Source organism: Akebia trifoliata, chromosome 1, assembly GCF_017979445.1.
Source record: "Akebia trifoliata isolate Shusen 1 chromosome 1, ASM1797944v1, whole genome shotgun sequence".
Taxonomy (NCBI): Eukaryota; Viridiplantae; Streptophyta; class Magnoliopsida; order Ranunculales; family Lardizabalaceae; genus Akebia; species Akebia trifoliata.
The window spans coordinates 23,962,048-23,977,624 of NC_141375.1; the positions used below are offsets into that span (position 1 = coordinate 23,962,048).

The 15,577-nt window shown below is 34.5% G+C and overlaps 2 protein-coding genes and 1 non-coding gene across 3 annotated transcripts; all 3 read left to right on the top strand.

Moving 5' to 3' along the window:
* The first annotated feature begins 1,289 nt into the window (after positions 1–1,289).
* On the top strand, positions 1,290–5,506 carry LOC147411096 (integral membrane protein (Protein of unknown function DUF92, transmembrane)). The gene is made up of 5 exons (XM_086444529.1): positions 1,290–1,768; positions 2,164–2,417; positions 4,475–4,598; positions 4,819–4,923; positions 5,133–5,506. The coding sequence occupies exons 1-5, from the start codon at positions 1,382–1,384 to the stop codon at positions 5,226–5,228; spliced, it is 966 nt and encodes a 321-aa protein (XP_086300655.1). The 5' UTR covers positions 1,290–1,381; the 3' UTR covers positions 5,229–5,506.
* A 1,480-nt stretch (positions 5,507–6,986) lies between these two features.
* On the top strand, positions 6,987–11,642 carry EMB1473 (Ribosomal protein L13 family protein). Its single transcript, XM_086444536.1, has 4 exons — positions 6,987–7,268; positions 7,369–7,554; positions 9,154–9,324; positions 11,315–11,642. The coding sequence occupies exons 1-4, from the start codon at positions 7,041–7,043 to the stop codon at positions 11,429–11,431; spliced, it is 702 nt and encodes a 233-aa protein (XP_086300662.1). The 5' UTR covers positions 6,987–7,040; the 3' UTR covers positions 11,432–11,642.
* Positions 11,643–13,736: 2,094 nt separating this feature from the next.
* LOC147411098 (U6 spliceosomal RNA) lies at positions 13,737–13,839 on the top strand. The gene has a single exon (XR_015182826.1). It is a non-coding gene; the product is annotated as a U6 spliceosomal RNA (small nuclear RNA).
* Positions 13,840–15,577: the final 1,738 nt, after the last annotated feature.

Consider the following 15,577-nt stretch of genomic DNA (forward strand, 5'->3'; position numbering starts at 1 on the left):
ATCAAAATTGGACAGTCATTAATTGTTCTACAAATAAGAGATATCCACAAATAGTAACTCATATTTGACTTATTTTTTCCAAACAGTTAAAGAAAAAACCTAGGGTATGTTTGATAACAACTTGTTGCGAGTGAAAGTCGGCAACTAGTGAATGTTAATTGATTTCGTGCGTTTGAGATATCCATGCAAGTTACCAACTTGTCCAACCCTCCAACTATCTAAAAATGGTCTTTTCAACATTCACCCTAGGGATAAATGTTAATTTTCTTGCACGAGAGTCATATCTCATCGTATTCTTCTACAGTAAAAGTAACGCCTCTCTCTCTCTCTACTATTAGGGTTTCTATTTCACATCCATCATCTCCCAGTCACAATGCCATTGCCAAGAAGATCTTAGTTGTCTCTTAAACCCTAATGGGTTTTCATGATAAATCCTATTTCAAACTACTCTTCTACCCTTTAAACCCTAATGAATTTTTAGGATAAACCTTAATTCTAATTCTGATTTTACACTTAGTTGTCTCTTAAACCCTAATGGGTTTTCATGATAAATCCTATTTCAAACTACTCTTCTACCCTTTAAACCCTAATGAATTTTTAGGATAAACCTTAATTCTAATTCTGATTTTACAATTTGGGGAAAATATATAAGTTGAACTCTCAAGCAAACTAAACACCAAAATAACAATAAACTCTTACCCTCAACATACAAGAGTTGAATTCCTTAATATTCAAGTCTCATAGTGAACTCTCATTTTTCAACCACACCCTTAGTTCATTACTTTGAGAATAATATAAAAAATTATTAGGTGGTACAATCCAAAAATGAACGTCATGCCCTTCCTCCCAATCTTTCACGATAAGTATGAGAAGGCAAAATTAGGTCTAGAATGGTGCTACCTCTAACCTATTTGTGACTTCTAGCTTTTATCCGAGAAAGAGTGCTCACCAAACCATAGTATAATCTTCGTAATTGCTTTTGAGGTGTTGGAAACTAAAAGCTACTCCTCAAATGACTCACCAAAATCTACCTTAGAAATTCAAGTTGATTTTTAGAAGAGTCATGATGACTTGACTTACCCACGTGGTATACTCAATCGACGCCCATGACGTGACATGTTCGAAAATCATATACATGTGTCCCTCGAGATACACTTTGTTATGGGGAAGTGCAGTTGTGTGTCCTGAGGTGTTCAGATCTACGATTCAAACATGTCATGTCAGGGGTGTCGATCGAGTATGTCAGGTGGGTAAGTTATTTTAGAAATGTAATACAATGTATCAAACTCTCAACATGCACACCTTCCCATCAAAGTTTTGCTCTGTAGTCAAAATTCTCTCTTCTTCCTTCTCTCACAAGTAACAACTTTCTTAATTATCAATGGCGTTTTCAGTTATTAATACATTTCGATCGTCACCATTGCTGCTGCAGCACTCATTACCACTTTCCATCAGTCTCTCAAATCCAAAATCATTTAAACTACACTTACAACCTAAAATTCCTAAGATGCTTCTTGTTAATGCCCTACCAGGTCCTCAATTAGGGCTTCAAGGGACTGTTTCAGGGCTTTTTGATCTCATCCAAACCTCACCCCCAACATGGAAATCTTCCATCCTCAACAATATCCTCATTTTCTTAGTAGGTTCTCCGATTCTCGTCACTGGGTTATCTCTTTCAGGAATTGGGACAGCTTTCTTGCTTGGAACTCTTACATGGAGAGCTTTCGGCCCGTCGGGTTTCTTGCTTGTAGCAATGTATTTCATCATTGTAAGTTAAAATCTCATCTGAGTTTTCCCAAATTTCTTGATCTGTGTTTTTCATCTAAAAAGCCACCCCCCCGCCCCCGAATTTTGTGAATTTGATTGGGGCATTTCAAAATTTGATCTAGGTTTTATGAGAAATTTGAGAGCTTTTGTGATTTTGATCGGTGAAATTTGTTTGTTTGTTTTTTTAATGCTAATTAGTGATTGCAAGTGAAAATCTCATGTGGGGTTTTCCTAACTTCGCAAATCTGATCTGGGTTTTTTATTTTTTCCCTAAATTTTGTGAATTTGATTGGTGCATTTCGAAATTTGACCTAGGTTTATGAGAAATGTGAGAGCTTTTGTGAATCTGTTTGTTTTTTAATTCTCCAGTATTGTGTAATTCTTGGGATTTTGCAGGGAACAGCAGCAACAAAGGTGAAAATGACACAAAAGGAGGCTCAAGGGGTTGCTGAGAAGAGGAGAGGAAGGAGAGGTCCTGGTAGTGTTATTGGTTCCAGTGCTGCTGGTTGTGTTTGTGCTTTTTTATCTATTTATGAGGTTGGTGGAGCGGCCTTTTCCAGTCTCTGGCAACTCGGGTTTGTAGCGAGTTTCTGTACTAAGTTGAGTGATACAGCTTCCAGTGAGATAGGGAAGGCATACGGAAAAACAGCGTGAGTGATGCTTCTCTGCCCAACTTTAGTTTTTAATACTTTGGCTTACATGTTTAGCACTAATTTCTCTAGGTTTATTATCCATAGCTGTAACTCTTGACACATCTCAGGAAAATGTTCTGAAGTCTCTCCTATTTGTTTCATAGTTCAATATGGTGAACTCCTCAAAAACTTTAAACAAAAATAAAATTAAAATTAAAAAATAACAAGCAATGATACTGATAAATATCTCCCGACTAGAATGATCGTTTCCGTCAAATAAGCAACTATTTCTTTCCTTCTAAATGGCCCAAGACATGACAAACAGAAGCCCTTTCCTAGAAGCAAGACCTTTGGTATGCCAACTTTGAAACATGTATTTAATACACATAAGGAAGGACCAAAAAAATATGGAACATGAGAGGGGAAATGCTACCAAATGTCACGTGTGAAATAACAATGAATAAGCAAATGGTTGACTGACCCACCACTTACTTTGCATAAGTAAGAGGCATTGGCCAAGATAAACCAAATTGGTAAGGTAGCAATCTCCTCTAGCTCCCAATCATTGAAATGCCTTGAAAAATCAAAATTCCAAGCTGCATCCTACCCTACATGAGACATAATATATTTCAAATAGATAGATCTTTTTTTTAGAAAAATTATACAAAGTAGGAAATGGTAATTGCATAGGGGATGAACATCTCTCAAAAGCGCACCCTATTTCCCCTTCCAACCTTGAAGAAAATCCTTTTGTCAAATCCAGGGCAGAATTTTTACAATCCTCTTTCACACACTACACCAGACCCAAAGGATGATCTAATCCTCACATTTCCTCCTCAAAGTCTTTCTCCCAAATTTATCTATGATAACTCTCTTCCACAAACTATATTTTTTTTAGCTAGGCAAGCAAGGGGTTTGTAGTTAATAGAGGTGAATGTGGGTTCAATAGGATTGGAACCTAGGTCATAGGATCAACTCTTCTCAAGCCTTTGCCAAAGAGCCAAATCTCCACGATTATTTCTCCAGCAATGCGATATTCATGGATCTAAGGTCTTAATCCTTAACCCACTATTTTTTTTAAGGACAACACAACACATTCTATTTTACAAGGTGAAACTTAAAATAAAAAAAAATAAAAAAAACAAAAAAAACCAAGACATTCCCATGCTCTTTTGGGATCATGAGACTAGTCCCACAAAAGTTTTGAAAAGGTGAAACATCTTGATGCCTAATTTGTCCTTTGGAATAATTGGATCCACAAACTTTCTTGAGAATTGGGACTGGTTAATGTCTATCAATGATTGTTCTGATGAGTCTTAGATGCCTAATGAGAAGAAAGTTTGGTTTATAATTTTAAAGACGACCAAGCCTTAGATTTGGTGACATGCCATTTGACTTTAGTTTATTACTTGTTAGAAGAATTTAGATAACTTTAGCTTACTTTTACTATCCTCCATGCTTTAGTCAATTTGCTTACCTATTAGTTAACTTATAAACTGTTCACCAAATGCTTGTGGATGTCATATTTTGTTCACTTTTCATTTCTTGGCTTTTGTGGCATTTTGTTCACTTTCCATTAGACTGTGAGGCATGTATTTGTCTTCTGTAGAACATCATCTGGAAAAAGTCCTTAGTTTCTTATCTATTTGAAAAAGAATCTATCATGGGTAGACTGCACAAGACCAGATACCTAACTCGGACCATGCGCATTCACTTTAATTTAGTGAACCATGATTTTCTACTGGAGATCAACAAATCTTGATTCACCTTTTAGTATATTGATTTATGAAATCAGCAACGAATGTAACATAGCTACCATTAATGTTACGTTTAGGGAAATTAATCTGAGATGAGATCACTGCTCTTAATGTCTGAACAATTTTCGAGGCCTACTCCAGAAAAAAAAAAGACTTTTTATGTGAATACCAAACCTCAATTTATATATATATATATATCCTTGATCTTTTAAAATCCTAGAAATTTGTTCATGGTGATCAAATTTCATGAGATTGCAAAATCTCTAATAAAATCGATACAGAGCTTCTGAATGTTTCAGATTGGTGATTCAAGAACAGGTATCTAGTTACAACATTTAAGATAGTCCCAAGAGGAACAGAGGGGGCTGTTAGTGTTGAGGGAACTGTTGCAGGGCTTTTAGCTTCAATTCTTCTTGCCTCTGTTGGTTGCCTCATGGGTCAGGTAAAATCCATTACCTTTTTATTTTTGCAGAGATTCATCTATTATCTACTCTACCATTTACATTCTTTCCCCTATTATTAAGTAACATGTTGCAATAATTTAAAATTATATAGAGAATTAGGGACGATAGTTCTCTATGTATAAATGTTCTCCATCCATGCACACCACTGTTTTTTTATCAGTATGCTTCAATAATTTTGACGTAGCAAGTATTACTCAGGTAAATCTACCCGAAGCTATTATCTGCGTGGTGGCTTCTCAGATTGCAAATCTTGGGGAGAGCATCATAGGTGCTGCACTCCAAGACAAAGAAGGATTTAGATGGGTAAGCAACCATTCCAATGCTCAACCACTTTTATTTTATATTTTCCAAATTTGTTTGTAGTCTTCATGTAGTTTTATTTTGATTCCCCCAACTGTTATGGTTCATCCGGATGTTTTTTTTTTAAATACCACTGTTGCCCATTAGATGAGTGACAATATGTGGACTAAGTTACTCACCTGACCTGCCATTTGTCCTTGCTTGCTCTGCAGCTCAACAATGATGTTGTTAATGTAATTAATATATCGCTTGGAAGCATTTTGGCGGTCTTGATGCAGCAAGTCATACTCCAGAGTTGGCATTGGTAAGTTGGCAAAATCCTGAGCCCATTGTCAATTTACCTAATCCCTGGCTCCTTTAAAGCACGGGCATCTGGGTTCCTCCTCGTGATTTTGAGTTTGTAGTATAACCTGTCATAGTAAAAGGAAAAAAGGGAAGTGCTTTTAAAATTCTTACAGAGTAGTACCATATGGGATGGTGTTGTACTAAGTCGCTTGTCATGTTCATTCTTTCTTTAGGGATTTTTCTTACATTTAATAAATTTTCTTAATCAAGTGAGTAGATCTGCACTACTTTGGTTGGACAATTTAGTTGCTGTGGGTGTTTTGGAATCGATAATCACTTAGGTTGCAGCAATACAGAGCATGGCTCATGTAAAACATTACATTTTGTAACAAGAGGGTCAATGGTAGGTAAACAATCCTATAAGGTGCCTAAGCACTTTAAATGCAATGTATATGTTGCCTTTGGCAATCTCTACAACTATGTTTCTTCCATTAGTACATTTTAAACTCTCAATTTCTCCATGAAATAAATACACCCCAATTTCTTCAGATCTTTTAAATATTCATGATTCTTGTGATTGAATGTCTATTAATCTAATTTATTTTTACTATTATAATAAGAAAAGGCTGAATAGATATTTGTTTACACCAAAAATTCAAGGACTAAAATGCCACCATTTTTTACATTTAACCTCATTTTTATCAAGGTCATTTGTGTCATATGGAATAAAATTGCAATCCCACATTAGTTAATTTTTAGTTTTGTAAAATTATAAAAATATTCTTTTTATTATTTTATTATAAAATCACCTCAGTTAATATTTAAAGAAAATCTTTTCATAGATTAAATGATATAAAATTAGATTGTCTATTTAAAAATATTTGAATCATGTAAAGATTCTAAATTTTGCAATACGTGCATGAACACACCCCTCCTACTAATATCATTTAAAATGTAAATATGATCTACATTCAAAATGTTGTAATACAGCACATTCCACAATATATAATATAAAATGTAAATATCATGGTTCACAATAAATCGATATTTTTAGTATCTATATCTATATATTTTAAGTTACATTCTTGGATTTGACTTGTCTAACTTGAGATGGATCATACCCTAGTTTGAAAATCACATCTCACGCGAACATATTGGTAATTCGAGTACGATTCAAAATATATAATTAGCAATTCGTTTAAAAATTCGGTCAAAAAGTCAAAGGACAGGAAAAATGTGATACAAGAATGATTGGAGTGTAATTTGAGAGAAACACTCTTTAAAACTTTTCAAAAATTCGTGTGTATACCTATTAAAATTTTCGTGATATTCTCATCCACATATTTAAAGAATTTCCTCATCTTTTTTAAGATTTATTATTTTAAAATCTCATTTTTCAAAATCATCACCATTAACCTTCATTTGTGAGCTTTACATTTTCTAAATTAAGAGAATATTTTATATTTCTATGCATGTTTATCAAACATTTAAGTCTTAATGCAAGTCAAGAACGCTTAGAAGTGTTGGTTAAAGTGTAATGATTTTGTAACTCAACCAAAAATAGGATAACTCAAAAACTTAATTGATGTGTTACTTGTAAGAGTCATAGTGTACACAACTGTACATCCCCATAAAACATGTGCTGTTGTATATCCCTAGAAAATCAGCACTCTTAATTAAAATTTGTATATTTACAAGACGAGTATGACTCGGGAGAGTCATCTCGTTCTCCAACGAGTTTTTAACCATGGTACAGACCAAAATTGGCCCTTTTTATCTCCCATCACCTTATCCAGAGTCCAGAGTCCAGTCGAGATAGAAGCAAGCAGAGCACAATGGCGATGGCCTGCGCGACTTCTTCTGCACTTCTCTCAACTTCGTCTTCGAAACCCTCATTTGCTTCCTCATTAAAGACTCCATTTCTGGGATATACACTCGCAGCCAAGCCTTCTATTCGAACACCTCCTTTCGCAAGACAGACACTCCAAATTCGTTGCCAAGACCTCTCTCTTGTACCAGTTGAGCAACGTTGGATGTTCGAAGATTCAGAAATCAGCGGACCCGTAAACCCCTTTTCTCTCTCTCTCTCTCTATCTAAATTGAATCAAATCTGTAATGGGTTTTTTTTTTAATTGTAAAATTTGTTGTTGTGTGTGGGGGCAGGACATATGGAATAAAACATGGTATCCAAAGGCATCAGATCATATAAACACAGAGAAAAAATGGTATGTAGTAGATGCAACTGATAAGATTCTTGGAAGATTAGCATCAACAATTTCAATTTACATCCGTGGAAAAAATCTACCTACCTATACTCCTAGTGTCGACATGGGCGCCTTCGTCATCGTGGTACGTTCTTTCTTTTTCTCTGTTATTTTAAGGATTTTATGATGCGATTGAAGGGTTATTGTTATAATTTTGTCACCTAAAAAAGGGTGAGAAGAAGACACAAAAGAACTTGGATGGAGACCGTGAAAGCACATATGAACTCACTCTAATAACATAAGACTTGGCTTTGGACATGGTGGAAATAAGGCTCTTGTTCTTGCTGATTATTATTATTATTTCATTTTATGCAGAAATCAGCTCAATCGACTTTCTTTTGTTTTATCCTTGATAGGGGATAAAATAAACAAAATTCAGTTGAGATGGTTTACGTGTATATGCAATGAAGAACAATGGTGGCACTGCGGCACCAGTGAGGATTACATTGTTGTATGTTGAAGACAAATGCCTTGATAAACAATACAGATCACGAAATAGTTGAATGGAAAAATAGATTTCATGTTGCCCACCCAATGTTTGAGATAAGTCGTGGTTTAGAGAATGCCAAGGGGCTTAACAACCACTACTTCATGATAACAATAGGTGGTTTTTTTTATAATTAGAAAAGCGAATATAGTTCCTTTTTTGGGAGATTGGCATGAAGAATGTTTTTGTTTTGTATTATGAGCTTTGGCTAATGGTTTAGTAGTTGGAAAATGAATCTATTTTGATGGAAAAAAATTTAGATCTAAGGGAATCAACTCCTTGGTTGAAGGAGGATTCATTGCTATCTTTAGGGTTCGAGGAACAAAACTATAGAGAATTACTTTGTTAAATGGTTCTATGAGCGGTTATGTAGTCTACGTTTACAAGGAGTCTAGGTTTAGGTGACAAACCTCGTAAAAAAACATTCGTATCGTTTTCCTTCATTGATTTATGTGAGTGTGATGATTGTATGCTTTATCTGAAGATCGAGATAGTGGAATCCCTTCACTCCCCCCCCCCCCCCCCCTCTCCCCTAAGTTTCATTGAGATTGCTTTGCTTCAGTTGTGATGATTTTCTAAGCACCTTATTGTGAGAATGATCTAGTGTTTGTTTGAGGTGTTGGGGGGAGCTTTAGTAGTCATTTTTTTTATGGGTAAGCTGGACTTGAACCCATGACCTAAGTGTTGCTTGGCAATGTGTCAAAATAAACTGAGCTATGGGTCTAAGCCTAGACCTTTAGTAGTCCTTCATACATGGTATTTAGTAGAAGGTGAGAGAAGGAGAAGAGAGAAGAGGAAGGTTGGAGAAGAGTGGAGTCGAACTCACTTAGGTTAACTTGGCGGTGCTTTGGGTTATCCTAGTGTACAAATTAGATGTGAGAAATCAATTCCAGTTAGTATTTTGTAGTTGTACTATTAATGCCATCGTTTACCAATTCTATGAATTCTATTATTTACTTGAACCTAGTTGTTTTCTACTGTCAAATTCTGTATGTTTATGTGATGGATCGAATCACTAGAATTCATTGTCAAGACAGCCTTATTATTTATTGCAAACGATTTTACCTACTTGAGCAGGAATTGCTTAGATTTTATTTCTTGATGTCAAATGTAAATGGGCTTGTTGGTAATTATAACTAGTTTCATGACTAACACCGTGCTCGAGGTTTTAGTGATTGTTATTGTCCTTGAACATAGGTGAATGCAGAAAAAGTTGCTGTGTCTGGAAAGAAGAGGACTCAAAAGCTCTATAGGAGGCATTCAGGTAGACCGGGAGGTATGAAGGTGGAGACATTCGACCAGCTCCAACAAAGAATTCCTGAAAGAATTATTGAACATGCTGTCCGTGGCATGCTTCCAAAAGGGAGAGTAAGTTACAAAGTTTTTATCACCTCGCATAGTTACTTTTTACGAGTAAAAGCAAGTGAAAAATGAATGGAATTTAAGATAAACTGAAGTATCATTTTCAAAGCAAATGGTGGGCAAAGGATGTGTTATGTAAAAAACTATCAATTTTAGGTCTATGCAAATTGTTCTGAAAAATATGACTGCCCACCAAGAAAAATAACTAGAAATATTGTGCTTTTGACAGAATTGTTACATTTAGGTAGCTCAAGTAACTGTATCCATGTTTCAACCTTTCTTTCTGACTTGGGCATTCTTACAAGTAGGTATAGGAGTGTGTGAATCAGGGTGTATATGGTGTTACGACTCACAAACGTCGCCAACTTATCAAGTGGGCATCTATGTAACTGGGACATGACACTTTTTGGAAGTTTTGCCATGTCGGATATGTCTTTGATTCACACACCCCGACACATTCTAGCATTTAATTGTGTCTCCCTTAATTTTAATGATTTTTTTCAAAAATAACTTTTGACAGGATTTCTATAATCCATCGTCATCCTCATCACGGCCTTATCCCAAAAATTTGGGGCCGGCTGATATGCCCTCCTTATACTAATTTATTAAGTTGTTAACACAAGCATGGTTTGCATATAGTATGATTAAGATTTATATTAATTATTAGTTTTATTTTTCATATATTCATATCCTTTAATTGATAAAAACTCATGTGTTAAATGCAATTAAAATATTATTAGAAAACATGCGTACTGATGTACCGGCATTTTGGGCTTGTTGAAGGTGTCGTGTCAGACACATGTTAATGTCCTGGTTACATAAGTTGGGACCTTGGTTCAGAAGTTGTGTGTTTCGGAATCTTCAATTTTTTGCAATTCTGAACAATGTGGTAGATTATGAGCTATTTGATGTCTCTAATTTAGAGAATATGTTACACCTGGTCAAGGATGGACTTGGGAGATGGCATGAATCCAATTGTTTTGGTCTTATATTGTATTGCCTGTATAAATTGTTTCTGAGAAGATGACTTAACGAAAAATTTCTAAGCTTCCTTTCTACGCTGAATGTAAAATAAATGATTACAATATATGACATCAAAATACTGGTATCTCGAAGAGCATAGCTGATAATTCTTCATTTCCTGAAATCCAGGACACAATATAGAAATGGATTCCATCTAACATATGTTGATAGTTGATACCATGCTTTAATTTTTGTTTTTAGGCGAATATCATTTTTTTAATATTTATATTATACCGAGTATAAATGTATAATAGAACTTCAAACATTTGCAAAGGTTCTTGTAATAAAATTTGTTAAAATATACCAGTTATTTAAGTATGATAATCTTTCATACCTATGTGAAGGTGCCAGCTTGCTAAGTTAGTTAAAGTCGGTGTTGATACCTACTAATCACCAACCCCATAATCTTGCCTCTGTTTTTTTTCGCTTAACGTGGGTCCACCTTCAGGTGAGACTAATCCCACGGTCACACACACCACCCCCTTGGAAAGTCCTACATTCAACTGGTTGTGTCGAGGGTCAACAGACCCTGGCTGGTGGCCCCAAAGAATTCATTGCTTTGTGGGGTGATGAACACTTGACCTACCCTTCCTGAGGAGTTATCATGGCTCAGCTTGCCACTAGGCCAACCCCTTGGGGTTAACCACTAATATCGCAGGCCTAGCAAAAAAAAAAAAAAAACAAGGATAATGTACACAAATCCAATGAGTCCCCACACCAAACTTAAAAAAGAAAAAAACATTATAACCAGTACCTCTATTGCGTAGTTTACCCAATCAACTTGCAACTCTGATTTTACAGTTAAAACAACCTGCGACTGGCTTCAAATATAAAATAAGGCATTAAGAATATATTCTAATGTTTTTTCTTCAGTACTTGCTACTTCCCCATCATGCTTCTCTGAGCACGTATAAGAGAATGTTACTTCCTGGCTTTCTAAGCTGTTTTCCATTTCTGGATTGTGTTGTTGCAGCTAGGTAGGGCTCTCTTCAATCATCTCAAGGTATATAAGGGGCCAGACCATCCACATGAGGCCCAAATGCCCGTTGACCTGCCCATAAGGGACAAGAGGATACAGGTACAGAAGTAGATTCCGACTTAATTATTGAAGAAAATTCAGCAAGCAATTGCTCTTCTTTGCCCTGTTTCGGTAACTTTTCTTGTACGGATCTGTGGATTTTTTTTTTCATGATTTGGATCCTAATGATGATTGAGCACCTCCTCCTATTTGAGCTGTTTTCTGTTGTAGAATTTGTAAAATTGTTAATTTTAATCATCGGTTTTTTGACTCGCTTCTCTCATTATTGTTGCATATTTTAGACATGCCTCTCTTGATTCAAAACATTAATGACCACTTCCTTTGATCTATTGAATTTCACAAGTCCTGATAGCAAACAGTGAAATTAACCCTATGTTTTCTTATTATTTGTATTTCTAATTCAGCTCTCATAATTGTCTTTCGAAAGGTTAATTTTATCAATTAAGATCACAATTTACTTAGCAAAAGAACAAAAGAAAAAATTGTCAGACGATTTACGTCAAAATTTTAAGGGAGGCAACTCTAATTTTTGAAGAGGGAATGAGAAAAGGAAACAAATATGGATGCATGATAATGCGTGATGAGTTATTTTTTTGGTTTAGAACAGTCCAGTAATCTCTGTTATAGGATATTTTTTGACATGGTCTTCTGCCTTCTTGGGCCTAATCTTGGACTTGTGCCCACTTGTATGAATCTAAATATGATAATTCTTAAATAAGCAATTTAGTCAATCAAGATGATCATTATCTCATCACACTTACGCAGAAAATTCATCCTAAGATACCTCATATTTTCCTCCCAAGTATGATATCGGTTATGATACAAAGACAACCTATGCACTGAAATCTCATCACTTATATCACTGAAAGAGTTTTTTTTTTTTTTGTTTAGATGGGATTGAGTTCTGTATCCTTTTTTTATTTTATTTTATACTCCATTTATAAATCTCTCTTCCTATAAAAATTTAAATAATTAAAAATCGTCTGAGTGATCTACTACTTTTCCGTTCTTTAATCAGTGAACCAGTTCATCTGTTATATAGTTGTGTTTGGGATGATTCCTTTATTTTTTCCCAAATAATTTTAGTAAGAAAATTGACTTTTACATTACAATTTTTTTTTTTTTTTTTACATTGACTTTTTAAAGAGGTTTCCCAAACAAATTCTTCTTCCAAAGTCCCAAAAGTTGAATCCTTTTTGGAGAAATCAATGTTGTTTACTGCAATGGGACGAAAAAAAGTAAATTCCCAAATAATTACTAAAGTTTTTGGTATTTTTGAAATATTTTTGGAATGTTGACAATTTGATAACATTTTGTCAATGTTAGTGGTAGTTGTATCAGCATTTCGGAAATACCGAAAACTTCGGTACTTATTTGGGAATTTACCCCAAAAAAATGAAATAAAAAGAAGAAGAGAGAAAGAGTGAGTAGCTATTGGCATCCTAACTTTTACTTATTACACCTCAATTTCTTAAATTGTTTATCATGCAACAATTTCTTAAATTATTTATCACACTCCAATTAAAGATTAAAACCCACCATGCAAGCATTACAAAGGTTTGGCACAAATTATCTCAACATTATTACACATTTAGACTTACAATTTTAGTAGTTATTTACAATTATGACTAGGTTCATACAAAATCTTAAAACCTGAAAAATAAAAACCTAGTAAGAAAAAAAAAAAAAAACACAAAAGAGAGTTTCTATTGGCACCCCAAATATTACTTATCCTCAATCATTTACTTATTTTCTTTATAAAAAATGGGATGTGGGAGTGTCAATAGCAGCTCGTCAAAAAAGGAACAAAAATAAAATAAAAAAGAGCAACTTAGACATACCCCTCCAGATTTTGTTAAATATTTAAAACTCCAAGTCACATTTCAAACCAATGACAAACCCCTTGACCATAGTCTTATATGACTTATTAACTAAAATGAGTGAAATACCCCCATGTTCAACCCATGTCAAAATCTTGAACTTTTTTCCCCAAACCCTTCATTTACAACCATTGATTTATATTGCTAAGCCGTTTAATGTTAAAAAATAAAAATAAAAAAACCCTTTATTTATTTCCTTCTCAATGACTTAAAAGAGAAACAAGAGGAAATGGTTTTGAGGGAAGGAAAAAAAAAAAAAAAAAAAACAAATCAAAGTTTAGGGCAAGACCTTGAATATGGGGTATTTCGACCATTTGCCATTAATCATGAACAATAGACCGTAGTCAAGGACGGTATGGCATCAAATTTAAAAACGCATAGGGGTTATCTCAAATATTCACAAATCCCAATATCCCACATCGACCAAGTTGAAAGCTCTCTCTGCCATTATATTACCCAGAGCTGTACTTGAGATTGTCTCTTCGGAGACATCCGATAAAATTGGAACGATACAGAGAAGATTAGCATGGCCCCTGCGCAAGGATGACACGCACAAATCGAGAAATGGTCCAAATTTTTTTTATATATATTTTCTTCTTCTTGAAACCCTAATTTATTTGATTCTTGTTTATAATTCGCAGGGTTTAGTACTTGTAGATAACCAGTAGAGAGAATTACACAACTGGGGTTCGATAAATCCACTCTTTTTCGTTTCTAGAGAAATTCGAGAGCCTAGGGTTTGATGGACTTGAGTGGGTAAGAGAGTCAGATAGACGGATTTTGAACCCTAATTTATTTGATTTTTTTTTTATTCCTTATCGATGATAATTTACGCCGTTCTGTTCTTTTAGATTGCACATCGACAAAGAACAACTGGTGTTTGATAAAATGCTTAACTTGCAAGAGTTTTGTTATTCAGTCTCTATTTTAATGCATGTTTTATTCTTTCTTCCTTTCTTGAGAGATAGAGAGACAGAGAGAGAAATAGAGGATTGAACCATTTCTTCATCTTTTTAAATTTGATAAATGTGGATTAATTGTTACACTTGTTGGCAGTTTGGACATTTAAAGGGGCATTAGTAGTCAAGCAGTGTATATGAGGATCGCAGTGACAAAAATCATTGAGTTTTCATAATAATTTACTAGATTTACTCCTGATTAACTTGTAACATATTTAAATAATTAAAAAAATCGAGAATGAAGTTTAACAATATTTTGTGATGAAGCATAAATTAATCTATTTACAATTTTCCATTTGATTTCGATTATCTAAATAACATATTTTTAGGATCATTTCCTATCTAGTCTCGTGGCCTTACTTAGGGTCCTTGGGCTCACCTCTTGCCATCCAAAAACACGATCAATGAATTTTGAAAAGAAAAAATAAATAATAATAAAAAATTATATTTCACCGTTGAATTTCATTTTTAAGTTTGAGAATTTTGTGGAAATTTGGTAGCTGTCCATTTTTAAAACCTTGGATTTAATTCAAAAGAAATTATTTTATTATTATTTTTTTTTATGTGTTTTTCGATGAAGGACGGTGGTGTTGGATTTCTGATGTGGTAATCCAATTGAGTAAAACGACTCTTAATAAGGTTCAAAATCTTACTATGTTAGTAGGGAAAGGGTTTTCACCTTTCTATTTTTTTTTATTGAACCCATTTCCCTCTCTAGTCTCTGCCAGTTATAGGTGAAGATCACACCAAAAGAAGTATATCATTGTTGATCTACTTACATACGATGTATTGAACTTTTTTTTTGGGTTTGCTAGGGCATATCTTGGACTCATCTCCTTCAATAATTAGATTAGTTTGACATTCCAACAGATGTAAGCTGAAGAGTCCTCTATACTACTAGTTTGTGTGAAACCATCATCTGAGGTCCATATGAATAACATATTAGACCATCAAACCTTACCTCATTGAGTCATTCTCAAAGGAAAGATGATCAGTGTCTTCAAATTTCAATCATTTCTAATATTGCTACATTAAAAGGTTGTTTTAAATTAACAATTTGAGACCGGTCGGTCGCAAAGACTTGACTTGAGAGTAAACGAGGGCATCTCATAGATATTTCTATATCCACCAATTTTAGAACTATTGAGAGTTTGATGGCTCATCCTAGAGTCCGATATGAGAAAACAAATGTAGATGAGTACAACGACGATCTATCATCTATGATGATGGGGCATCATCATCATCATCCAATTCTATGCAACTCTATCAGGGGATTCTGTCAGGCAATGAATTATTGTAGCTGTAATTAACTCTTACTGTCAACTTTGCGAAGAACTTCAAGTTCAACTCTCAAGATA